This window comes from Mollisia scopiformis (genome assembly GCF_001500285.1).
Source record: "Mollisia scopiformis unplaced genomic scaffold LY89scaffold_21, whole genome shotgun sequence".
NCBI lineage: Eukaryota > Fungi > Ascomycota > Leotiomycetes > Helotiales > Mollisiaceae > Mollisia > Mollisia scopiformis.
The window spans coordinates 639456-663874 of NW_017263601.1; the positions used below are offsets into that span (position 1 = coordinate 639456).

Consider the following 24419-nt stretch of genomic DNA (forward strand, 5'->3'; position numbering starts at 1 on the left):
GAGAGGACTTCCGTAGCTTTGTGTACATTTCAGCTCTGGAATTGAGCTCTCCGGTACTAGTCAAGATCCCAAGTCTTCGACATCCCAACATCATGAGCTTTGGTTTCCTTTGCATCGTTACGACCTCCAATCCATCTACCAAAGAACAAGCCCACTCCAAGGAGAAAAGCATTTCTGACCCAGCGATGCATCCTATCGGCCAACCGGTCGATTCGATCGTAGACAGATCCCAAGCCAGCTTTTCGGAGCGCTTTCTCCCATGCTTCAACCGTTCCATCTGTGTCTAGACCAGATACGTCCGTGGAGGTTATGACTTCGGCTGCTCTTCTAAGTTCCATAAGCCATTCTGGTTCGTCCTTGTCTTTCTGTCTTAGTCTAGCGGTTGTGCGAAAACTGCGAATGCGTCGAGGGCTTGTGAAGGTAAGGTTTGGTCTAGAGGTTGGGAATATGCAAGAAGCAGTGGTAGCTCTGACTGAAGTATGCAATATTCGTCTGGAAGGTAGGCAGGCGAGTTGGCGGACTACAAGGTTCATGGTTCGGGTCTTGGGTTGGAGTGGTGAAGGGTGGATGGAGAGCGAGGAGAGCAATCTGTGTCAAGGTTAGCAAGTATCCATTATAGAGTATACTGGAGCATATATAAATGTTAGATCTAGCTCACCTGGAAGGATGTGTACGACAGAGTTGTTTCTGAGTTCGAGAAGCTTTCGTGGTGTCTTCTTATCCGTTGGAAGAAACGTATCCCTTGCTTCGGTAAACCCAACTACGCGAGAGTCGAAAACCCGGCAATAAATATTTGTATCATGTAGTCGATGCCTAGACAGAAATGGTAGAAATGATTGATCGCAAGTACATGACACAGGCAGCGGCCAATTTCGATGCAATACGCACGTGATATCCTCATCCCTCGGAAGCTCTGGTCTTGCTTCGCCAACCTTGAGAGATCTTAACACAAGAACTGACCCATACGTACGCCATTCATTTGAAGCAATGCGATGTTTTCGAATGACCCGATTGACCATCATTTTGTGGGATATCTACAGCGCCAGACGAATGTGCCGTGGTACGTTGTATCCAAGCTACAGCCCGAACCATGCATGCCTTAACGCATTTTGCGGTGCCAGACGCTCCTTAGGAGTGAATTTGAGATACATCATCAGAAGCTCCGAAAAGAACTCAATCTCTTCTCGGGAGATGCTTCGTCGAACGCTTCCCGGCCTATGCCGATTCTCGTAGAAGAGTCCAGCCGCAAGTGCGTCTTTCAAAGACCTCTGATCCGGCGGTTGCATAACAATGATCTCCGTTCTATTATCGCTATAAGTTATATGTATCTCTGAGCGTAAATAAGCTTGTGGAACTTGGTTTTGATAAAAAGTCGTTATCTAAGCATGTTTGTTTTCTTCTAAACTAGTTCGAGATCAACGGCCCAAATAACTTACACTATTGCCTTGTTTATCCAGTCCTAGGTCTTCGTGTATCGAAGCTACTAAATATTAATAAATTCGAAGATACTGGCAAAGCTTTAAAAAAATTCGTTTCTAGGCGATTGAAGTTATAGCACTTAATACACGAACGACCGCGTTGTTGGAGAGCCCATATACGACTGTATTTGTAATTTTCCGATACGTTAATCTGGACGGGCTCTTGTCGAAAATAATGCTAAGACGGAAATAAGGGAGAGAGCACTTGTGTGTTTTCAACAAGTAAATTGTTGAATTCGCTTTTTTATTCGAAAATATATAGGATAAAATTTTGAAATTACGACTATATTTTAACAATCTTATGCAATAGCTGGGAATAGTTCTCCGGAAGCTCTGAAATTCCAGTATCTGGAGCCATTTGACAACTGCTGAACTGCCGGAGGAATAGCTTTTCGTTTGCCACCTCCTTCTATATGACTAGCCTTTTGCAGTTGATACCACATATACTTGATTATTATTTACTTTAGCTTTCTAGTATCGCCATATCCTGAAGCTAACTTCCTACACGCAGGCGAGAGGTGCAAAGGTCAATTTCTAGAATGATGAAATTTGTGGCAGGCTTCTAGATCACGTATCCATATGTCACCATCTAACGGGCCTTGCCCCTTAGTTGACGTTTCCGGTACTTGCAGCTCCCATCCCAATAGAGAGCCTTCAGACCCATAGACGTCAAGGACGCATTGCCGCAGGTTTCTGTGAGTTTTTTTTTTCGTGGATCTAGGGTCACGTAGTGCAAGTCAAAAACCCTTCCTCAAAACCGCTTCTGCGTTTGAATTGATTTCCATTACTACAACTTGAATCACAGCTATCTAGAGATTCCTTCAGCAGCCACCAAAGCAGCAGCCACCAAATGCGTACTTCGAAAAGCCGGATAATCAACCGTTTTCGCCGTCCACCCACCCGTGCAATTCCAGTACCCATCACACGTCGCCAATGCCGCTGTTGCAGATTGAGTCACCACCGCCGCTATCGAGTCCTTCACTGCGGTGTCTTCGGTAGTTCGATACAGATACGCCAGTTGCCGCAAAAAGATCGCCTTAAAGCCTTGCTGGTCTTGATTACAGCTCCCATCCGCCTCGCAGAGCTCTGTCGCTATGCCATCTGGTGCGAATGTGCTGATGGCCGTAGCTAGGATTGGCTTTGTGTACTCGAGATACGAGGTGTTACCTGTGGCGCGGTATAGGAATGAGAGACCGCCGAGTAATTGCTATGGATTCCAAATCAAATTAGTAGCTCAGCCGAGAGAAACGAGACAAGGAATACGAACGCCATATGAGTAGCTCCACTGATCAGTATGTACTGCACAACCCGTCGTATCTACACCGTCACCCACCCACCCCGAAGTCAGATTCACCATGCCGGACGAAACAACCCAGTTGAATAACTCTTCTGTGATAGCGAGGAGCGTCTCATTTCGTGTCATCAAGTACGCTCTGGAAGCTAAAGAAATGAAGCCCAGTTGCGTGATGCCCGATTTGTAAGTAGGATATTGGCTAGGATCGGTTGACTGTGCACTTAATTAAATAAGGAAAATTGAAGGGGAAGGTGGGAGATATAACCCAATAGATTCCTCCTCCACAATCGGAGGTGTGATAGGAGTATACTTCCTCGATTGTTCGTTGAACTAGGGAAATCCATGTCCCGTTCCCCCGTCTGGAGAGACCAGGCATGAAGCTTTCAGGTCCGTAAAGCTCGCCGCCAGCCGCGACTTCCTTTTTGTTAATCGGGTGCGGCTTATAAAAATACATAGAAGGTGAACATACCGGCTTGCGCGTACCATTCAACATCGTCGTTCCATCTTCCCACAACTAAGCTCACGTACGAGTGATTCGTGCCGAAGAAGTCATGTGCTTGATCATAAGAGTTGATCACTAGTGCCTCTCCGACCTGCACCGCGAACTGGTTTGAGGCAGCGTATTTGGCGTAGTCCATATATGTCTATTTTCCTCTTTCGGTTAGTATATTCCACATCATTGAATGAGGGAGACTTACCTCGAAAATACTACCGCTTTCCCACCACGGCGAGATAGATTGGTCGAAGAGTCCGGCTGTAACATTTGGGGAGGCGTGGTAGTATTCCATCAACTTTGACAAGACCTCTGTCGATGCTTGCGTGTAATCCGTCTTTGAAGTTGGTTGCCGGGCTAGGTTTAGAGGCAAGAGGCTGAAGACTGAGAGGGGAAAGGAGAGCTTCATGCTTTCAGTTTTTGGATGATCACGACCCGAGAATCCGGTCCAAAGTCAGAAAGGCAGGGAAACTAGAAGTTTGATAAGAGGCTGAAAACAAAGATGAGCACGCATATAAAAGTGATCACACTACAAATTTTGCAAGGGTGGCAATCATTCAGCACATTGCTTATCTGACGAACCATGTTTAGATCGTGTAACGTTGCTGCAAATAATTCGCAGATACTAGATATCTGTCACGGATTGCCGATAATACAGATCTGGAAGGTGCTGGGGCGGTGTGGTGGCCAGGAAGCCAAAAGTGGGAGAATCCCTGAATTGGCACGCTACGGGGTTCTCTGGGATAAGGTCCCGTCATTTAGCTCATGGGAACTTAATGGTAAGGGTGGGCTGGCATTTGACTACTAAGAATTTATCTGAGGCTCTTTTTCTCGTCATGTATAGCTGTCCAGAGGTTGTCCCTCCTCAATATGACCCTAACCGAGGTGTAAAGCTCGGCATAGGCGCCATCCTAGGAGTCTTCAGGCTCGTAAGAACAGGAACTCCAGCTGTAAGCGTAAAGTTCGCAAGTTTAGCCCCGGTTTCCTGCTGTGCCCATATCTCGACCGAAACCCAATTCATCCCATGATAATTCAAGATTCCTGTATACTACATCAGCAGAAAAACCATAAACACAATATCAAATGGCGAACAAACCTTGAGGCACAGGGAAATTAGTCTGTGGACCAATGTGATTGATATACCGCCCATACTGATACCCATTGACCCAAATCCAAGCCCTAAACGCATCCAGAGTCCCATTCGTGACTGATGGCTCAACATCAAATGAGAGAGGAATATCATAACCATATGGCAGATCGAGCTCAAACCCAGCAGTCCAAAATCCAGCCCCAGCCTCACCAATGCCAATAGTCGAGCAGAGACTTCCCAGCTCTCACTTGGGGGGAAAGGCTGCGTGAAGGCCTGCCGCTCCGCGAATAATCCGCCTTCGTTCATTGGCCCTCGATCTTTGTCTGGATACTGCTCGCCCCCAAAATTACCAGTGAGTTTCCAGGTTATAGTAGTTTTATTCCGGCCCTGGAATTCGTAGTCTAGAATACCACGTGGTTCTTTCATTTGATCCGCTCCTGGATCGGGATTCTCTTCAAAACCCATGTTTACGACAAGAATAGTGAACACGTAGCTTTTACCAGGAGAGGTGGTGAAATTGTAGGTATTGTTGAGTTGGGTGTAGGAAGGCGAATCGATAGTTGATCCTAGGTAAGTGCTGTTTAGCCAGACGGAGCTGCCGTATGCCATGCCGCCTTGAGTTGCAAGCCAGAGGGAAGTCTCATTCCCATTTGCTGTGAAATGACCACGGTAAATGAGTACCCCGCCGCTGTTGTAGCCGTAATCGCTTGCGAAGATGCAGGTGGGAGTGAGGAGGGGACGCCGTGTGTTGTTGGTAGTTGTGTGATCAGCGAGTGTCCAGAGAGAGTCGTCGTAATCTGGTTGGAGTTCTGGCAGATTATCGATGAATTTCCATTCGAGGGTGTCAAGATCTAGGATTTCAATCGTGGGAGTCTCGTATTTCAGAATTGTGGACCACTCATTTGTGACCGGATTCGAGGAGTATTCGAGCTCTGCGCCATTGAAGAAAAGGCTTTGTGCGGACTCCGGAGCCCCAATAATTTTCAGTGGCACGGTAGAATTGAGGTCTCCCTCGATATATAGCCCAGCTCGATCGAACTCCGCATTTCTGATAAGGTAGCCGGCGTCGACGACGACAGCAGAAGTGGTATTTCCAACATTCGCACTATAATTTCCCCACAACCCAAGGCTCTCAAAATCCATGACCCAAAGATTGTACGCAGAATTTCGATCGAATATATAAACAAATATATCGCCAATTTGAATGACACGTCGCGTGGTAGAAGTTTCCCAATTGAGGATCAAACTACCATTGCCAGACGTAGTGCTGATTTTGGGACCTTCTAATTGATTACTTGTCAGATTCGTTGAAATTGCGATCTCATGAGTCTCTCCAGGACCACCATAAACAATAAGCAGAGTCAAAGACTTATATTCCTTCCAGGTGAAAATCTCTGCGGTAGAATATATCAAACTGTGAGAGCCAAATTGATAGTTGGTCACGTGCCATTTTGAATCTCGTCCACTCAGGGTCAGATTTCCACCTAAGTTGGGCACAGTGAAGTATCCTTCAGTGGTATTAGCTATAAACTTGTAGGCTAGAGAAGAGTTTTCCGAGTAGTTCGAGTGCCGCATGATGTACAAGTTAGTGGACGTTCCATTCCCGATTAGCGGGGTAACAGCGACTGCTGCATTGTTGGTGTAGAGTTCTGTCGTGAGATTTTGAACACTAGAATTGGAATACGCTGGGGTGACGCGCAAGAAGTTTGCTTCTAGTTTTAGCTCGGAGTACTTCTCTCTGGTCAAGGTCCTATCTTCAGCGATTGCTGAAGCATAGTCGTAGGAACTGTAGGCTTGTGACCATGCCATGTTGCCCCAGCTAGTACCTCCCTAGAGTTAAAGGTCAGTTACATAGTTGATAAAGCAAGAAAGAATTCTACAAAAGTCATGTAAACGTTGATGAGGCCAGGGGCTGAAGCAAAGTTGTTCTTCATGAACACTCTTTCGAACTCTTCGTTGTACATCTGAATACATTTCTCATAGCCTGTACCCTATTTCAAATTAGAGTGTCGTAAGACCGGTTCAATGCGGGAAACTCACACCCCACTGATCAAAAGTTCCTCCTTGAAATTCAGTGATAGCCTCGAATCTTGAGGGACTCAATGTCTGTTGCCGTTCGTATCCAATGGTGTATAGATATCCATCTGGCCAGACAGTTGGATTGGAACAGTTGAACCCTAGTGGGTACGAATCGTGTCCCCAGATGTCGGCATCACCCTTTGAAGAGTTGTCGATCCTCCATTCGGGAGCAAAGATCCCGCCTTTCGATGGAGCACTTGAGTCGTTGTCAATGAAAGGCAAGACAATGCCAGCAGCTCGGTACATATCAAGAAGGCCTTGCATATAGTCTGCATCGCAGTCGTTATAAGGTCTATCATATGAGGTATAGTTGTCGCAAGTACCAGTATTCAAATTTGCATTATAGTACTCATTTTCAGGCTGGAAGAGGATCACCGGCCCTCCATTCGTGATTTGTGCTTTGGCAATGATCTCACCAACGGTCTTGATATAGAGTGCCGTGGCTTCAACATAGGTTGTAGCTTTTGTTCGAAGAAGACCTGGAACTCGTTGTAGCCATCCTGGGTATCTGGAAAACATGGTCAGAATAGTTTCTGATGTGAATAGTATTTCCGTTGGCTCACCCTCCTCCAGATGCTTCGGCATTGATGTATGGACCTGGCCGTGCAATCAAATATACACCAGCGGTAGTTGCCGCCTCAAAGAACGGTTCCAGTGCAAAGATCCCATCGGCTCGGTAAACCCCAGGCTCTCCTTCAATGAGTGCCCAGTTCACGTAAAATGAGACAGTATTGTAGCCCATTGCTTTGATTTTCTGGAAGATATCAAGCCATAGATCTGGGACTGGAAGACGGAAAGGATGGAACTCCCCACCAAAAATAAAGATCCTCTGTCCATGAACAAGCAATGAATGTTCATCATAAGTCACCTAAAACATGTGAGTTTCGTGCAGTGAGGCCATTGTTTGTCCACTGACTATATTCTGAAGAAGCACCGATTCCCTTCTGATATTCCAATTCTGCAATCCGAAACCTGTTTGCACAAGTGTAAGGAGCAATAAACCCCGCGAGAGCCACATCTCGATGATAGTCAGGGCTGATGGTGGAAAACACACTCTCTGGTATTGAGTGCTGGTGATGTAAATCAGGAGCGCTTGGTCTGCATCGGAGAAGATTGTTTCAACGGCGAACCAAGGCGTTTTCCTCTTCGTATCGCCGTCTCTCTTCCCGCACGACGCGCCGCGCGCGTTCCTGAGCGTAGAGCTCCATAGATCGAGGAATCAAGTGCCCACAAACTCTACCTAGGTAGTCTTGGTCCGGGCCAAAGTCGTGGGTCAAGATGGAGGCTGACCGGGACACTGTGAGGAGAAGCTCTGCCTAGGTACCTAGCATAGGTAGGTCCGGGGATGGTTCGGCAACTCCTAAATGCCATGACCGGTCTATCACGTGATTGCAGTCCCACTAAAAGCTTCTAGCGTCATACTTCATACAAACGAACTACGAACGAATCATCTTCCTACCACTGAGTGGTATTCCAACGCGTCGAGTTCCAGTACGCCTCATGATTATTCCAAATCTTATTACAATACGGACAGTGCACTTTTCCAGGCCCATAAACAGTAAAGGTCTTGCTACACCCTCCACATCTGCAACTCCAAAATTGAAGAGGCTAGATTGGAGGCTCAACGAGCAGTCTTGATGAACAATGATGAAGCTGCAAGATCGTTGACCGTTACTCAGGCTCTATTGCAAGCTCAGCTGACTGCATCCGAAAGAGCGTTAGAATCCATGTATGGGAATACAATGGATTTACAAGCCCAGAGCGAGCGCCTACTTCGAGATCAGCTACATCAGCTACAGTTGGAAGAGCAGAGAGACCGGTTGTTACTTGCGGAAAGAGAAAATGAGTTGGAACGACTTGACAATCGCCTAAAAGATCTCAACAACAAACTTGAGTCAAATAGATCTGTCGTCAACCGAATTAATGGACAACTGACAATGCAAACAAACGATATCGACTCGTACATCTCATGGAGCGTCACTGAGCGCGCAGTTCAACCTCCGACATGCTTCCCAAGGGTATCTAGCAACGATATCCAGGTTGTGAAGAAGTCGTTCCCAATAAGCGACGAAACAGAAATAGCATCCGCCGAGTCTGCCAGGTGCAAGGAGGTCATCGCAATGTACCAAGAACGACAGGCAATTCGGCGTCACAAAATGGATACCTGCGTCGATAGGCTTGGGGCCGCTGCGAGTGTTGTGGGCACAATATTTCAGTAAGTCGTTGAGAAAGTGTTGGTCCATTCAGAATGGTACTAACTGCGAAACCCTTTCAATAGAATTGCAGCATTCGCTACTACTATGGCCGCTTACAGGGTTATGTAGCTTTTTTTACTATTTGGAATTGCTTGTTCTATAATTGTTTCGCATTCAAATTTTCTCGTGGCACAGACTTCCTGCGTTTGGAAGTAATCGTTATCCATCAGATCCTGGCGGCCTTTCCAGTGAATGAAGGTAGGTGGCAACAACCTGATTGCTTTCTGGGTGCTATTTCCCGAGTACAATGTAGATTTGTTTTCATTGGCTGGAAGGCTTCTCGTTCTGGGGAGGGTTATTGGTTAATGGCCCGCAAATGCGGAGCCGCGAACGCGGCTCCGCATCAACACCTACGACAATACACCTTCTCCGTTTCCATTCCTCTCGTCCGTTTCATACGAGGATATGTGCATGCATGCTTTCCCCGCATTTCACTCAGTGAAGACCTTACAGCATGTTCCAAGCCTCAGATTTGACTTCAACGCTATTTTCTAGACTTATCGAACATCAAGCATCACTAACTCATAGCAAAAATGGCCAACTTGAACACAGAAATTGTTGATAATCTTCGACAAATAATCGAAGATGCTTGCACGGACTCTAAGAACGGTATTCCAGGCATGACCGTCGTCGTTGTCGGGAAAAATGGACAAGAGCTCCTTGCGCATTCAGCAGGCAAACGAGGATTTGAGAGCTCTGAGCCTATGACTCTCGACAATATATTCTGGATTGCTTCCTGTACGAAGATGATTACTGGCATTGCCTGTATGCAACTTGTCGAGCAGAATGTGTTGGCGCTGGATGATGTTGCCCAGGCTGAGAAGTTGTGTCCTGAGTTGAGAGACGTCAAGGTTTTGGGAGATGGTGGGAAGTTGGTCGAGAAGGAGAGAGGCATTACATTAAGGATGTTATTGACACATACTGGTATTTTTTTGGCTTTCCCATGAAGTGGATACTGGGGCTGATGAACCTTGTAGCGGGATTTGGATATACTTTCTTCAACGAAAAGCTGCGAGACTGTAATAAAGCTATTGGGTATGACGAGTTCTCTGGACACTTATACGATATCAAACAACCACTAGTGAATCAGCCTGGTACAAGATGGGAATACGGAGTCTGTCGCACCCATACTTAATATCTCATCTATCCTAGCTGATATCTTCGCTTAACAGGTCAACATCGACTGGGCTGGTATCCTCCTTGAACGGGCTACCGGCCTGTCGCTCAATGCTTATATGCAGCGCTTCATCTTCACTCCACTCGGCCTCGAAAATATCTCTATGTTCCCAACCCAGCATATGAAAGATAAGCTCGTGCACATGCACAATCGCAACACCGACGGCATGATCTCGCGCTTCGATCATATTCATCGTCGACCGTTGATCGTGGACACGGAGGAACAGGTTAAGCAGTGTTTTAATAGTGGTGGGGCAGGATGCTTCGCTAAGCCACAGGAGTATTGCCGTGCGTTTTCCATTCCAGTCGTCCTATCCCAATTCTCATCCTCAAAATTGCTAAATGATGGAGCAGAGATCCTCGCCGCGTTACTGAACGATGGAACATCCCCTAAGACAGGTGCACAGCTCCTGCAAAAGAGCACAGTCGACCTGATGTTCACAAACCAAATCCCAGAGTTCCCTCAATTCGGACGTCAAGGTATCCCAGACGCTAAACCATGGCTTACGAATCCGCTTCCAGACTTGTATCCTTCGCCAAAGGAGGAAGGGCAAGGGTGGGGATTGACGTTTATGTTAAGTGGGGGATATACTGGGAGGAGCAAAGGAACGGCGTGGTGGGCAGGCTTACCGAATCTGTGGTGGTGGTGTGATAGAGAGCATGGAGTCGCGGGCTTGGTCTGTAGTCAGATATTGCCATTTGCTGATGCAAAGGTACTTGGGCTTTGGGCGGAGTTAGAGGCAGGGATTTACCAGGGGTTGGTGTAACTCACGTGAAGAGGATTGGTGGAGTCAATTGAAATTGCTATGTCGTTATCTTTATATTCGTATTCCATACCTGAGAACAAATAATGATCAGACTTGCTGTTATGAATTCGGTACTCGTGCCGTGCGAGGTGCTTGCTTGACATGGTGTGAGGTGCGTTTAGGTATGTAAATCGTTTTGGGCCGATTCCGTTCTCAGCATACATGAAGCCGAGAGAAAGAGCCAGAATGATACTAGGTTCTCCGAGGTAGGTTGAGGACGTCTGGACCGTGGTACCTAACGAGTAGTTGCACGACTACCATGTGTTCATTCCTACAATGTATTAGTGCACTGTGATAGCTCGGAATTTAGCGGGAATTGCCCCTGAATTAAGCGACGCGGATACGCTAAACCATTATTGGCGCTGTAGGATTGTTCTACTGTAAGCCGGCAACAACGATCATGTCAAAATATTACTCTCAGGTTGCGTTTGAAAATGTATGAACTCTTCCAAAGGAAGATGCCACTTCCAAAAGTGACAAGATCGGCCTCCGGGCGTGCCGGCCACACATATTCTTGGGATTGGCCAAGGACCCCACACTTCCCCGCATTCTGACATCCCCTCAATTCAGCGACATGCAGGGCGCTGATATACTCTGTTGTTGTCTGCGAAATAATTTTCTTACATCTGAATATTCCACGACAAGAGGTAGAATTGCAACGGATCTGGAAGCTAGAGAGGTGACGGTACAATTACGCACTTGAACAAATATGGAAACACAAGCATCCCCGAAGTATCGCCGCACAAGCTTTTCTGCCAGTGGGCGCCGTCAGAATAGAAGCTGCGATCAATGTCGGAAAGGCAAACGAGCCTGCAATGCCGCTGTTCTCGGAATTTCGAATGCAGGAAGACCCGAAGAACCCATTTCTCTTCCTTCCTCTAGTTCACGAACCAGTACGTTAGAAGAACAAGATGGAACCTCTCCAAAGGTCACGGGAATGTGTTCGAATTGCGAGAAAACGGGAAAGGAGTGCACCTTCGATTGGCTACGTGCTTCAAAGCAGGTGTCCAACGAGATCCAAACTGAAGGACAGAAGCAGCCTAAACATACAAGATCCGTCAATAGACCTTTCGCAACAGAATTGGCGCGACGAGAACTCAAAGACCAGAGAGCCTCAGACCCAAATCTATCCTTCTCTAGCCTTGATCAAACTTTGCCGCAAGATGGCTTCGAATTCTTGGATGACCCTCGTCCTCTGCAAATCGGCCACCTAGACCCCATGTTATTATTCTCTCAGTTGGAGGGGGCGCCTAATCAACACGAACCACTCAATTCTTCCCAAAATTGGCTCGATAGCTCTCCGTGTGACGTGAATGCTCCAAGTCTCCAGAGCGAGGATAGTTTTGTTCAAGAGTGCTTCCTCCCTGACTATGAGGTTGGGCAGTACAACTACCCAGAGCAGGTGCTGGGACCTTCCGAGAATAGGCCTGCAAGAGATGTAGAGAGGGATGTTACGTCCGGGAAACGTAAGCGCAAGTCAAGTGTTGGAAAAATGACGACACGGTCAGGTCACCGATCATCTTTTGATTCAAACCGACGACAACCCGACAACAGCTTCAGTCGACGTTTGAGCTTCATCAGTGACCCTTCATCAGACAGCCTACCACAACGTCTGGCATCTTCAACTTGCAAATCTCTCATTTCCGACGGTCTCATGCAAATCTATCATGATAGCATGGAAAATGCATTATCATGCTGGCTGAATGAGACGACCTGTCCGTATAGCATCAGTTCTTCATCTCGGCACAATAGACCAAACATTCTGAAGTCTATGACCGAGGAGTGGGGCCCCAATTGGTCAAATCGAATCTGCTCACGCGTTTGCCGACTTGACAGGGTAGCTTCCACAACTCGAGATCGTCCTCTGACGAAAATGGAGGATAAGGCAGCATCTCGAGCTCTCCAGGCTGTCATTATGTCATTCGCAACGCAATGGGCTCAATCAAGTCAAAGAAGTGAAAGAGAGTACTCCTCCTTCGTGAAATTTGAAGGGGTGGCATATGGCTCACAGCTAAATGGGTTTTCACCCGAGGAGCCGGCCTTTGATGAACCTGACATTGCGCTATCTGTGCCCACCGAGTTTGACCGATTGATGCAAGAAAGCTCCTGGTACCGGGCTCGTCAAGCGTTGCAGGAAACAGCAGGGATCCAATCTTTCAGAGTTATTTTTGCGCACATTATCTTCTCGTTGACTCAGAAGCCCTTGAAGTGAGTAAGCTCTGAGTCTTTCTCTTGACCAGACATTGATCGTCAAAACTGCTCTGTGAACGATATCCAACAAGATAGGTTCGAGTAAAGTCTTCCTCTGCGTGACTATGGTGTCGAATTGCCGAGCCTAAAACTAGCTATAGAGATAATTGCTAACTACATCTAGTGTTGACCAGCACTTGCGCCAGATAACGGCGAGACGGGACCGACCTTCGCCGTTGGATGACTTCCAAAATTACCAGTCTCCTTTACCAAGTAACTCCCTTCGAGCAAATTCCGCAGCTTTCGAAAGAGACAACAGAAACTCAATCGCGGACGAATTAGATGACGTTGTACAATCTGATGGGCCACCACTATTTCTTGAAATAGCACTTCGACAGCTGCATTCATATCGTTTCAAATTGGACACCTGGGAAAGAGAAAAGGGGATGCTACGAAGAGATGCCAACTGCACCCAAACCCAAAGAGACCCTCTCAATGCTGATGACCGGAAAACATTCGACATGTTATTTTGGCTGGGGGTTATGTTCGATACTCTGTCCTCGGCAATCCACAAACGCCCTCTTGTCATTTCAGATGAAGATAGTGATGTTATTCCAGAACTGGCATCAGATCCTTCTGCAATGAACGGGTATGAGGAGGAATTCGATAACGAAATAGCGTACGGAAGTTCTTTGACTCAAGGCTCGAACTTGTGGGGGCAATTCTTCTTTCAACAGAAACGTACGCAGGATCGCGAGAGTATTGTTCGATGGCCATGCCCCTATGAAAAAGCAGCAGCAGCACTCAGCGATGCTGCACCTATCAAAGTCCTCCTTTTCCGCAAAGTATCACATCTCCAAATCCTACTCTCCCGGCGAGCTAGACATTCGAGCTTCGAGGAAGGCATTAGCGCTGCGCTAAGAGTCTATCAACATTGGAACGATGCGTATGGCCCCTTCATGCTCGATTGTATTGCCAACCATGACGCCCTTCCACCCCGTATCCAATCTTGGTATATCGTCCTAGCAGGTCATTGGCATCTCGGTGCCATGCTTCTCGCAGACATGATCGAGTTCATAGATAAAGCAGAACTGAGCCTTACCTCCAGGCGTCAGCGTCGTCAATCATCCCACCTCGTGACAAGACTACATATAAAGAACGCATATGCGGTAGCAGACCTAGGAAGATGTTCCTGTCCTCGCAGCAATGCAAGTTTTCCTAATTTTCGCGAGTTTCATTTCGCGGTCAACAAGGGTGCTCTACTCACGGAGCCATGGACCGTTGTGCTGATCCGATCATTTGCGAAAGCAGCAATACTGCTCCTCGATTTGATGACGCAAAATCACCAGAAACTTGGGGAGCATGACGAGAGGGAGCAAAATAAGGCGCGATGTGAATACTGTATTGAGGCACTGTGGAATTTGGGGAAGAAGTCAGACATGGCGTACATTGCAGCAACTGCTCTATCCACCGCTCTCAAGAACGAAACACACCGCTACACCGGTCTGGCATCTAATTTGAATCTGGATATTGGCATCCAAGATTGGGAATTAGATGCCGATGAGCAATATGCACAACCGAATCTGGGCATCGATGATCCCTTTTCATTCAACTTCTCCGCAGTCCCTTATCCAGCTTCATGATTCCTGTCACTGGCACAGCCTGTTAAGAACATTCACTCGCTTGTTGGCAAGTTGGTGATTGCCGTCACAGGTCGACCCAAAATACACACAAGTTTGTCCGTCATTCAGCAAGAGAATTTTACAACCATCAAATGTTGAAACTGGGAATCGTGTCATGCGCTATTTTTCTGAAACCACATTACAGAGCGTCGGTGTCTGCCGCAAAAGCATTATGTTATATGTTTCATCTTCACTGTGGGATAACATGGCATACAAATCAACTTGTCACCTGGGGAATCTGAAGCACAACATGGTTGTATCTGTAATCAAACACTTCATGCTCGCAACGATGGGGGCAGAGAGTTTCTTTGACTGATACTTCATACTTTCACAGTTGTGAAGCCCTTCCATTCAGGCAAGGCATTTCTGATCTCCACCGCATAAGCCGGAATTCCACCTGCATAGTTCACCTGCTCGAATGCCTTCCCTGGCAAACTCCCTCCCATGTATGTCGACTTAGTAGTCGGGAACAGGCTGATATCAGACAAGTGATTGATTTTCTTCTTCCACTCCTTCGTCGCTTCCGTCGTTGGATTGATGTACTTCAAACCTTCTCTCTCCGCCTTCATGATGGTATCCACGATCCATCTTCCCTGAACTTCAATAGTTGAAGGGCCATTGCTTAAGAGCGTTGGGCCATGTGGTCCGTAAAGGTGAAACATGTTTGGATAGCCGCTGATAGTGGTCCCGAGATAAGTGTTTGCCGCGGATTTCCACTCATCATTCAAAGTGGTTCCGTTGATGCTCTTCAACCCCATGTTGGTCATACCACCAGTAGTGATATCGAATCCAGTAGCAATAGCGATAACATCAAATGCGTGAACCTTTCCATCTGCTGTCTTGATTCCCTCTGGAGTGAACTCCTCGATTGGGTTTGCTTTGATATCAATGATATCAACATTGGGTCGATTGAACTGTTCGTAGTAGTTCTGCTCCAAGCAGGGTCGTTTGACACCAAATGGGTGGGGAGGCTCCAGTGGTGCAAGTAGATCACGAAGCCTGGGATCTCCAATTCGGGCTCGAACATTCTTGCACCAGAAGTCGTATACGGCTCTATTGGCTTTGGCGTCATAGAGGTAATCCTTGTAGTTGCCCAGCCAGTATCTGAATCCACCATGATCCCACAGTTCGTGGAAGAAAGCCTCGCGCTCCTCTGGCGTGTCATCAAAAGTATTCTTCTCAGAGAAAGTGAAGAAGAATCCTCCAAAGCACTTTTCGCGTAACTCGAAGAGTCGGTGATACCACTGTTTCCCAATGTTCTGCTCTTCTGCGGTCAACGGGCGTTTGCCCATAGGGATGGCAAGATTTGGAGTCCGCTGGAAGACGGTGAGCTCGCCTGCTTCTGGACCCCATTCCTGCGCGATCTGCACGCCGGAGGCGCCAGTGCCAATGACTGCACACTTCTTTCCCTTCACATCAACCCCTTCATCCGGCCAAAAAGATGAGTGATGCATGATCCCCTTGAAAGTTTCCAAACCCTTCCACTCAGGAATATAGCGCTTGGCAGCAAAACCAGCAGCAACGATGAGAAACTTGGCGATTGCCTCTCTTCCATCCTCCGTTTTCACATGCCACTTTCCCTCATCTTCATGAAACTGTGCATCCACAACCACACTCTCAAATGCACAATCCTTCTTGATATCCAGCACCTTATCAACGTGATCAAAATACGCCCTCAACTCCTCATAATTTGGGTAATTTGTCGACCAGGTCCAATCTTTATACCTGAGAAAATTAGCACTGTAAAAATCTGAAAAGGTTAAGGGAGATCTGAGAACTAGGATCTATCTAAGCAGCTGCGAAGGAAATTTGCTCGTTTGCTTTTTAGTCCTAGCTCCCGAGACAGCTTGTAAGACCTCTCACCGCATGAAAGGCACAGTTCGAATGTGCCATTCAAGTATGTTTAGTCTTTATTTTTGGTGCGTCTAAAGAGAGAAGAGGGCTCAAGAGGGAAGTGTAATGATGGGAGCTGTGCACGTGACCATCTTAACGCAACTCCCAGCTCCGGAGCTCCCATAGGTAGAGGACCAGCAATTTAGTACAGGAATAAGGTACTTACACTTCTGGAATGCTCAACTCATATTCTGGAACTTCAGAATCGACTCGAGCTCCAGGGTATCGGTTCCACCTCCAAGTGCCGCCGAGACCGTCACCGGCTTCGTAGATTACGGTGTCGAAACCCCGTTTTCGAAGTTCGTGGAGGAGGTAGACGCCAGCGAAACCAGCGCCGACGATGAGGACGTCAGGAGTAATGGTGTCAGCGTAGCGACCGGTGGAAGCGCGGCGACGAGCATATTCTTTGAGTTCCGACTTGATTGGGAAGCGGCTCGAGGTAGCCATTTTCGGATGAGATATTGTGCTTGACTTGAAATTTTGTTGGAATTGAAAGGTAAAGAGTAAACGATCTGTAACAAGGCGGAAAGTAATGGGGATATGATGGCATTAAGTAGACTTAACAGGCTTGCTAAATGTCTGAGGGGCTCAAGTTATCCTCCTTAATTACAAGATCGTGCTCCAGTGGCAGCGAGGATCGACTGATGACGAGCTCAATCGGCTCCGCAGGAAAGGAAAGCTGCCAGGACCGAACATCTTCTCTACGGATATCACAACTTTGATGATATCACCAACTGACGATTCGTGATACATGGACGTGGAACCCCGCTCTTACTGCATGATGTCTGCATTTGGCCTTTCACCCCGCTATTCAAACGCGGCTCCGCAACGCTTCCGCATCAGCAAATCCTCCATTCCCCACACCAACCCAGCTATTGCTAAAACTAAGTTTCACGAGCTTGTTTACGCGCAGAGATACATACAGCTCATAGCGATGATAGAACGGAGATCATTGTTATGCAACAGCCGGAACCGAGGGCTTTGAAAGACGCACTTGCGCCATCCTTTGATTCGGCAGTTTCCACTTACGGAGACTCGAAAATCACTTCGTTCTCCACCTCGTTCGAATATTCATCAACTATAGCTCAAACCATGCATGCTTTAACACGGCTTGAGGTGTAAGACGTTCTCTCGGGTTGAAGTTGAAAATCATCGCCAGAAGATTGGAGAAGAGGTCGATCTCCTCTTGGCAAATGCCCCATCGCATACCTCCTGGGCCACCTCTATTCTCGTAGAAAAGCCCAGCCGCAAGAGCATCTTGCAAAGACCTTGCCTCCGGTGGATGCATAATAGTGATTCTTGGTTTGTCCTCGTCATGTGTTGTATCTGTTTTTGCATCTTCTGGCTTCGAATCCCTGCGAATCTCCACGACACGGCGATTCTCATCAGGGCTGTCTTCAAAAAGCTCCTTGCGTCTTCTCCATGTCGTTGACCACCACGGCTCAGGGAATCTGCCAAGTATTGTGGCCACCTTGCAGAGATATTCATCTGGGTCGTCATCGAAGGTGTCGAATAATTTCCTACCCGTGCGTATCTCGAACAGTGTGCAGCCGAGAGCCCAGATATCGCTGCTGATGCCCACATCGTTGTCTAAGGTATACTCCGGCGAACAATAGATCTGTGGTATGCCCAGTTCTGAGGGTAGGTCTGAGACCTCAAAAGATTCGCCGAAGTCGATAATACAAGCTGTGTTGGTGATGAAATTCGCCCCAAGATCGCTTAGCTCTACATTATCCCAGCTGATAGGATAGACGAGATGTTGAGGTGCTGTGGACTCGTTGTGACTGTCGCCAGAAACTGTCACAACCTTTGTCGATTTAGGTTTTCCAAGGGCGCCGAATACTTCATCCTCTGTCAGACCGTCAAGTCCAGAGATCCGGGCTAAGATATTGGTAGGCCGGAAGTCTTTGATATGCTTTTGTCAGAGATGATCAAGTAGGGAAGCCAGGTTGGGTACGTACCGCCATGACAAATACCATGAGAATGCAGAGCAGCCATAGCTTCAATCGCCTGGAAACATATCTGTCTCAAAGCCTTGCCAGTATCTCTGAGCTTATCAACATTCAGCAGCCTTGATACACGAGGACCTAGTACTGGATAAACAAGGCAATAGTGTAAGTCATTTGGGCCATCGATCTCGAATTGGTCCAGAGGAAGACAGAAGTGATCAGCCAACAAATCTTTGTCCAAACCAAGTTGCACGAGCTTGTTTACACGCAGTTCTGGACACTCCTTCGTAGATGCTTCAGCCATGATGATCTTCACGGCTACATAACGAGGCATTTCGCTCGTGACGTCGCGACAGAGCCAGACGTTGGCGTAGCCACCGCTTCCCAGCTTATGAATGACTTTGTAGCGCTTATCTAGGATATCTTCTAGATGCACAGGATGATGCCCTCCTCTTTCGTAGTCATGGATCTTTTCGAGGTCCCACGGAGGCCCCTCAATCATCAACCCATTGTCCTTGAAGCTCCCAAGACTGTTTCTTATGGAGATAATTGAAGCGGAATCTGACATTTTCGTAGGCCTCGGCTGGTGGAAACTGGGGTCGCTATGGTGTGATGCGGTAACAAAGAGTGACAGACTGACAGTTGAAACTAAAGTATATGCTACAAGTTTCAGCCAATCGGAGGATATCTCTCATGTGACCTGTTCCGAGTCTTCATCTGGGTCGCCCTCGACACAGTCAAAAACATGTGGGTAAACGTAGTCATTGTTCTGAGTGAAGAGCTTTTGTTTATATTTCACTTTTCACAGAAGGATAGGTAAGTACGGATTTTTGATAACGACACGTGACTGTCATGCCCAACATCAGATCGTCGCCTTTTCCTCCTCGCTTAGCAATTATCCCTCCCCTTTTCACATCTCCTCTCTCAATGTTAGCGATGCATGTGTCCCCTTCCCTAACATTTCATCTCTCCTTTTGCACCAAAGCCTCGACAATGGATTTTCTCCTCCGCCATATATACGGATCCTTTCCATTCACGCCTTACACTTACCATATGCCCATAAATAAGGCAACTCTTCGCCATGTCTCGGTGCTTCAAGCACCCATCTTCAGATCAAAGCCAGACTAAGAAAGTCGTGCTCCTATATCATATAATTCTCGGTCAAAGACATCCACCGACACAATGTGCAAAGTCACCGAGGTCATTTATTCGAGTTGCGATCACATCACCACAGACCCTAGGAAGTGCAAACGAGCACAGTATACCGGACAATGCTCTCGAAAATTGAAGATCACGAGGTTCATTCGAAAGACGATGTGTGTTCGGTGCCGAGAAGGGAAGATTGAGGAAGCCTTGAGGGCTTTGGAACTTCTATGACAAAAGGGGAATCTCTATTGGGGCGGCACCTTGTCGGATCATCTTGTGGCAATAGGAGGACTTCGGAGGGGAGGGACGAAATGGCAGTGTTGCGAAAAGGAGGGGGAAGGGTACAAGGCGAGGCGACGGCGTTAGGCGAAAGGAGAGGGCAAAAAGGGGAGTTCATCAACACGTGACTGGAGACTCAATTTGTCTCTGTCTTCTCATGTACAGAGCTACCAGCTATTTCTGGGAGTCTTTCTCATAGACATACTTCATGGCATGTCTAACATAGCAATTCAATACAATTGTACATGTCACATGATGAGGATTTGGTTCGCATTTTGCTCTCCTTCCCGCCTTTTGGTTGCCTTTTCGCCTTTTCGTTTCGCCTTGCACCTAAGCCACCCACCACCAACACTGCTTCAAATAGCAGCCTAATCCCCGAGCTGAAGATGCATCCACCCTTTTTGATTCATCATTGCTTGCTGGAGCTGATTGAATGCTCCAGCCGCAGACCCAGCACTCCACCCGACGGCCAGGAGAGGCATGCGACCGTGAGAAATGATTGACCAACAACCGAAGACACAAGTTGCCGGAGGCACCGAAAATGCATCATTCGAGGCCGACGGCTGCTTGGGAATGACCCCGGGTTTCACTCCAGCCTGTGGTAAGAATTAGTTCCACAAGCTCCGAGGCGCATTATTGACAGTAGTGTCTAGAATCGCCTTGGACGTGTCCAACCCCACAAGCAACACAAAACAATTCTCAAGAAATGGGATCCCTCGAGTTCCCTACGCAGGTGCCGTCGCACGGTAAGAGTCCAAAGAACTGATTAGTGAAGCTTGAACTTACTTGGTCAAGGCTTTCAATTCTCGGAATATGGAATGTTTAATGGGCTATGCGATCCACCCATGTCGTTCCGTCAGCGACACCAGTACTTGCATGGAGTTTACAGTTCCCACCAAGACCCAGCGTTGATGACAGCGGAAGAGATGGGCTATGTCGCTCAAAAAGTAGGCCTCCTTATGGAAGAAGTTCTTGCATGGTTCAAGGACGAGAAATCGAGAAGAACAGAACTTCTTGCCAGCATCCAGCACGAAGGACAAAAATCTACATGTCAATTTCCTCCTTCTCCGGAGAGCACAAGAGCATCTGGTGAAATCAGTTCTGCTTCTTCGTCTTACAATGTTACGTCTCCTGGTACCCCATCACAATCGCAGCCAGTGGACACAACCTCGCCTTGTCCATCTTCCACGAACCAAAATAAATCAGAGCCACCCAAACCGAAACGCGGTAGGCCTGCCAAGACACAAGTCAAAATCGAACCTGATCTGTCCTTGCCGGACGCAAAACGCAGGAAGCCCTCAATTAGATACCCCTGTCCTGATTGCCGCAACTTAGTCGCCCTAGAGCGGTGGCTTGAACATATCAATCGAAAGCACTTCCCTGAATATGTTTGGGAGTGTCCCAAAACCAATCGGCAAACTGGGAAGCTTTGTTCGTCGAGTCCTTCTTACAGACCATCATATCGACATGACAACTTCTCAACGCACTTGAAAGCCGAGCACGACTGCTGTGAAGCAGAGGTGATTGAATTGAAGAAAAATTGCAAGTATGAAGTGACGGACTTCTTTCATAAAACATGTGGTTTCTGCGACAAGGCTTTGGGAAGTCGAGATGAAAGCATAGAGCACATCAAAAACCACATCAAAGAAGCGTCTCAAGAACCGAATCACGCAGAGGACTTTGGAGTTTCACTTTGGAAAGAAAAATGCGGCGTCGAACACAGGCTACAGCTCGGCATCCACTATCGGAAAACTCAAATTTCAGAGGACGAATCGATCAATGAGGACCGCGATAATGATGGCGATGAGGATAAGAATGAAGATTCCGGTGAAAGCAAGTCGGACAACTCAGGCAATGATAAATCTGACTTTCGGCCCGCCAACAACATCCATGGAAATCATGAAGATGGGAACGGACACTCTTCTAAAAGTAATTCTGACGGTTCATGCAACGACAACTTAAGTTCCCAATCGAACAACCATAATCACAGTCATGATGCAGCTCAGCGAGTCAATCAAGACAATTTGGACATCACAGACGATCACCAAACGACTGATAAAAGTCCTCCCAAGGACCACCTCGATTTCAGATGCCCAAAGATGGAAGATGTAGATGTCCCAGAACTTCCGAGTATCTCCTCCATTCTCTCCTCAGTACCAAGTTCGGGATTCGATGGAAGACCAGAGAGCGTAAAGAGAGCCGTCTTTCCAACCGGAGTACCTCACAGAAGACCCCCGAGAAGACTCACTACGAAAGAAGACGCAAACTTTCAATGTCCCGTCAAAGGATGCGCTAAGCTCTTTTGTAGAAGCTACAATTTCACAGCTCATATGGAAACTCACGATACAACCCGCGAGTATCCATTTCCGTGTGCTATCAAAGACTGTAACAAAAAGTTTACGAGAAAGACCGATTTGCAGAGACATCACCAGAGTGTCCACATGAAGCAACAGAATTATCGTTGCGAATATTGTAGCCGCTGGTTTGCGAGACGGGACACACTGAGGAGGTATGGCTCTGAATATTGCTGCCCACGTAGGAATACGTACTGACTCTTGGCAGGCATATGACTGACGGTTGCACGAAACGCTACGATATTGAGACTACTGGTGTAACAACAATCGAGAAATCTTACAGTATGCTATCTCGTCCTACAGGTACATGTAGAGAAGAAGTCGACTTTCCTATGCATCCAAACTCTCAAAGCATGTTTCCATACCATGATGTACGAGGATATTGGCCGGATCCTTCAAATTTCAGCTCGAATGCCTCCCTCATCGACGCATCTCGATGTTCGATGGAGCCGCCAGAACTCCATTATTCCTCTGCGTCTGCATCCTCCACGATGTCCTCGGTGTCCATCGCCACAATGGGATCTCCGCATTCGATCCATGGACATATTGTCTCACCTCCAGAATGGGCACCCCATGGTGTCGGGCTGACCCCGAGCACTGATAGTTATGACAATTTTGGACCCAGCAAAGAATACACCTTTCAACCCTCGGGGATGGATGGCTTCGCATTAGATGCGTTTCATTCATCGAAGCCTAACGGCTTTGTTGGTAAGTAGATCATCTTCTATATCCACCCCTCATACTGTTCTCTTCATCAGGCAGCTAACACGTTCTATGTCTAGACCCATCTATCCTTCATCTGCAATACACCAGTCGTCCAACCCCATCAAGTCAACTATATGAACACTCCTATCCATATCTACCATCAGGACGAACTTCCGTGCAGAGTGTTAACGACAACCTGAGCAGCGAGGAATACAAAGAGAAAGGTCGTTGCACATATCCGGACTGTGGCAGGGTATTTAAAGACCTCAAAGCTCATGTGCTCACGCATGCAATTGAGCGGCCCGAAAAGTGCCCATTGGAGACATGCGAGTATCATACAAAGGGTTTTGCTCGAAAATATGACAAGAACCGGCATACCTTAACTCATTACAAGGGAACTATGATCTGTGGCTTTTGTCCAGGTATGGGTTCGCCGGCCGAGAAGTCATTTAATCGTGCAGATGTCTTCAAACGCCATCTCACTAGTGTTCATGCCGTAGAGCAGACACCACCCAATAGCCGCAAAAAGACTTCACCTTCAGGAAACGCCAATGCTACTAAGAATTTGTCGGGCTATGCACCCAGTGCCACAGGCAGATGTTCAATTTGCGACACGATATTCAATGACGCCCAGGAGTTTTACGAGCATCTAGACGATTGTGTCCTTCGAATTGTCCAACAGGAAGAACCGTCAGAAGCCAATGATGCTACTCGCTTAGCAGAAGTCGAAAATGACCACGCTGTCCACCAAACACTTGATGCGAAGGCTCTCCTTAGCTCTATCACAACACTGATTTCGGATAAAGAGGAATCTGACCACGATTCCGACCTTACGCCACCGTCCCGTTCTGATCAAATGACCCAAGGACTTACAGACACCAAAGGTGGCGTCACGCTCGAAACTTTAAGTCAAGGTAAGAAGCGCAAAGATTACCCCTTATCTTGGGGCAGTCCAATTTCACAAATGAAAATGAAAACGAAAACGATTCCTTGCTGTCTTTGATGGGCCCCGTAGGTTGTGGAAAGATGACATGATGCTTAATTCGGACTATGAGGTTCGACTAGAGCTTGGTGATGAGAAAACATACGTCACCGATCTTGATGTTCAGACAATGAAGCGAGCAGATACTTTCAGGACTCATTGGAAGATGAAGAAGGTCCATGCGTTTCGAGGGATGTATGTGGGACAGACATGCAGAAGCTGATGGAGGTCTACTCGACACCTCCGGTGAAGAGTGAGTCACGTGGTGAGAAAGTCCTGAAGAGTGAGGGAGGAGAGGAGACAGCTGCCCGGTGACCTCATATGGAATTGACATCAGGGAAAGGAGGAACGGATATTTGGCAGAAGCATGAAAGTGCTCTAGGTGGTACATTATGTTTGTCTGAAAATGAGGAACCATGGAAGGATGGAACATGAAGCAAGATATTTCTATTCGATGTTGTATACCAGCAGCTTGGGTCGTCCAGCGGCATCGATCGATCATTTCACTGATACCACACTGCCATCATGCATTGTCCGCTCTCTGAGGACATTATAGATACCTGAGTCA

General features: G+C 47.3%; 9 protein-coding genes across 9 annotated transcripts; 4 read left to right on the forward strand and 5 right to left on the reverse strand.

Moving 5' to 3' along the window:
- Positions 1 to 50: 50 nt before the first annotated feature.
- Positions 51 to 812, reverse strand: LY89DRAFT_785828 (uncharacterized protein). Its single transcript, XM_018222927.1, has 2 exons — positions 659 to 812; positions 51 to 588 (listed from the first exon to the last, which is right to left on the reverse strand). Exon 2 carries the CDS (start codon positions 531 to 533, stop codon positions 57 to 59), a length of 477 nt encoding a protein of 158 aa, XP_018066830.1. The 5' UTR covers positions 534 to 588; positions 659 to 812; the 3' UTR covers positions 51 to 56.
- A 1432-nt stretch (positions 813 to 2244) lies between these two features.
- Positions 2245 to 3764, reverse strand: LY89DRAFT_652949 (family 76 glycoside hydrolase). Its single transcript, XM_018212224.1, has 5 exons — positions 3471 to 3764; positions 3242 to 3416; positions 3038 to 3186; positions 2746 to 2985; positions 2245 to 2685 (listed from the first exon to the last, which is right to left on the reverse strand). Exons 1-5 carry the CDS (start codon positions 3672 to 3674, stop codon positions 2284 to 2286), a joined length of 1170 nt encoding a protein of 389 aa, XP_018066831.1. The 5' UTR covers positions 3675 to 3764; the 3' UTR covers positions 2245 to 2283.
- Positions 3765 to 4054: 290 nt separating this feature from the next.
- LY89DRAFT_709663 (glycoside hydrolase family 35 protein) lies at positions 4055 to 7749 on the reverse strand. Its single transcript, XM_018217776.1, has 7 exons — positions 7351 to 7749; positions 6998 to 7302; positions 6396 to 6942; positions 6236 to 6346; positions 4590 to 6185; positions 4362 to 4560; positions 4055 to 4306 (listed from the first exon to the last, which is right to left on the reverse strand). The coding sequence occupies exons 1-7, from the start codon at positions 7450 to 7452 to the stop codon at positions 4131 to 4133; spliced, it is 3036 nt and encodes a 1011-aa protein (XP_018066832.1). The 5' UTR covers positions 7453 to 7749; the 3' UTR covers positions 4055 to 4130.
- Positions 7750 to 8176: 427 nt separating this feature from the next.
- Positions 8177 to 8758, forward strand: LY89DRAFT_738265 (uncharacterized protein; the record flags this gene model as incomplete). The annotated part of the gene is made up of 2 exons (XM_018220353.1): positions 8177 to 8649; positions 8713 to 8758. The coding sequence occupies 2 exons, from the start codon at positions 8177 to 8179 to the stop codon at positions 8756 to 8758; spliced, it is 519 nt and encodes a 172-aa protein (XP_018066833.1).
- Positions 8759 to 9222: 464 nt separating this feature from the next.
- On the forward strand, positions 9223 to 10632 carry LY89DRAFT_738266 (beta-lactamase; the record flags this gene model as incomplete). Its single annotated transcript, XM_018220354.1, has 3 exons — positions 9223 to 9613; positions 9667 to 9803; positions 9862 to 10632. 3 exons carry the CDS (start codon positions 9223 to 9225, stop codon positions 10630 to 10632), a joined length of 1299 nt encoding a protein of 432 aa, XP_018066834.1.
- A 1639-nt stretch (positions 10633 to 12271) lies between these two features.
- LY89DRAFT_563837 (uncharacterized protein) lies at positions 12272 to 14339 on the forward strand (the record flags this gene model as incomplete). Its single annotated transcript, XM_018208502.1, has 2 exons — positions 12272 to 12879; positions 13181 to 14339. Coding segments are annotated over 2 exons (1767 nt in total), but the record flags the coding sequence as incomplete, so codon positions are not given.
- A 524-nt stretch (positions 14340 to 14863) lies between these two features.
- LY89DRAFT_756968 (cyclohexanone monooxygenase) lies at positions 14864 to 16883 on the reverse strand (the record flags this gene model as incomplete). The annotated part of the gene is made up of 2 exons (XM_018221397.1): positions 14864 to 16268; positions 16603 to 16883. 2 exons carry the CDS (start codon positions 16881 to 16883, stop codon positions 14864 to 14866), a joined length of 1686 nt encoding a protein of 561 aa, XP_018066836.1.
- A 631-nt stretch (positions 16884 to 17514) lies between these two features.
- Positions 17515 to 18887, reverse strand: LY89DRAFT_699741 (kinase-like protein; the record flags this gene model as incomplete). The annotated part of the gene is made up of 2 exons (XM_018217076.1): positions 17515 to 18341; positions 18398 to 18887. The coding sequence occupies 2 exons, from the start codon at positions 18885 to 18887 to the stop codon at positions 17515 to 17517; spliced, it is 1317 nt and encodes a 438-aa protein (XP_018066837.1).
- Positions 18888 to 22448: 3561 nt separating this feature from the next.
- Positions 22449 to 24074, forward strand: LY89DRAFT_699742 (uncharacterized protein; the record flags this gene model as incomplete). The annotated part of the gene is made up of 3 exons (XM_018217077.1): positions 22449 to 22872; positions 22947 to 23864; positions 23896 to 24074. 3 exons carry the CDS (start codon positions 22449 to 22451, stop codon positions 24072 to 24074), a joined length of 1521 nt encoding a protein of 506 aa, XP_018066838.1.
- Between the last annotated feature and the right edge of the window lie 345 nt (positions 24075 to 24419).

What these genes read in the sequence shown, in the direction of transcription:
- LY89DRAFT_785828 (XM_018222927.1), bottom strand. Translation starts at nt 533, where the DNA reads ATGAACCTTGTAGTCCGCCAACTCGCCTGCCTACCTTCCAGACGAATA.
- LY89DRAFT_652949 (XM_018212224.1), bottom strand. Translation starts at nt 3,674, where the DNA reads ATGAAGCTCTCCTTTCCCCTCTCAGTCTTCAGCCTCTTGCCTCTAAAC. An exon ending in GTGGAGGAGGAATCTATTGG is followed by an intron (nt 2,986 to 3,037) that starts GTTATATCTCCC and finishes TTAAGTGCACAG; the next exon opens with TCAACCGATCCTAGCCAATA. An exon ending in AGTGGAGCTACTCATATGGC is followed by an intron (nt 2,686 to 2,745) that starts GTTCGTATTCCT and finishes TGGAATCCATAG; the next exon opens with CAATTACTCGGCGGTCTCTC.
- LY89DRAFT_709663 (XM_018217776.1), bottom strand. Translation starts at nt 7,452, where the DNA reads ATGTGGCTCTCGCGGGGTTTATTGCTCCTTACACTTGTGCAAACAGGT. An exon ending in CGGTGCTTCTTCAGAATATA is followed by an intron (nt 7,303 to 7,350) that starts GTCAGTGGACAA and finishes CACATGTTTTAG; the next exon opens with GTGACTTATGATGAACATTC. An exon ending in TCAACGTTTACATGACTTTT is followed by an intron (nt 6,186 to 6,235) that starts GTAGAATTCTTT and finishes CTTTAACTCTAG; the next exon opens with GGAGGTACTAGCTGGGGCAA.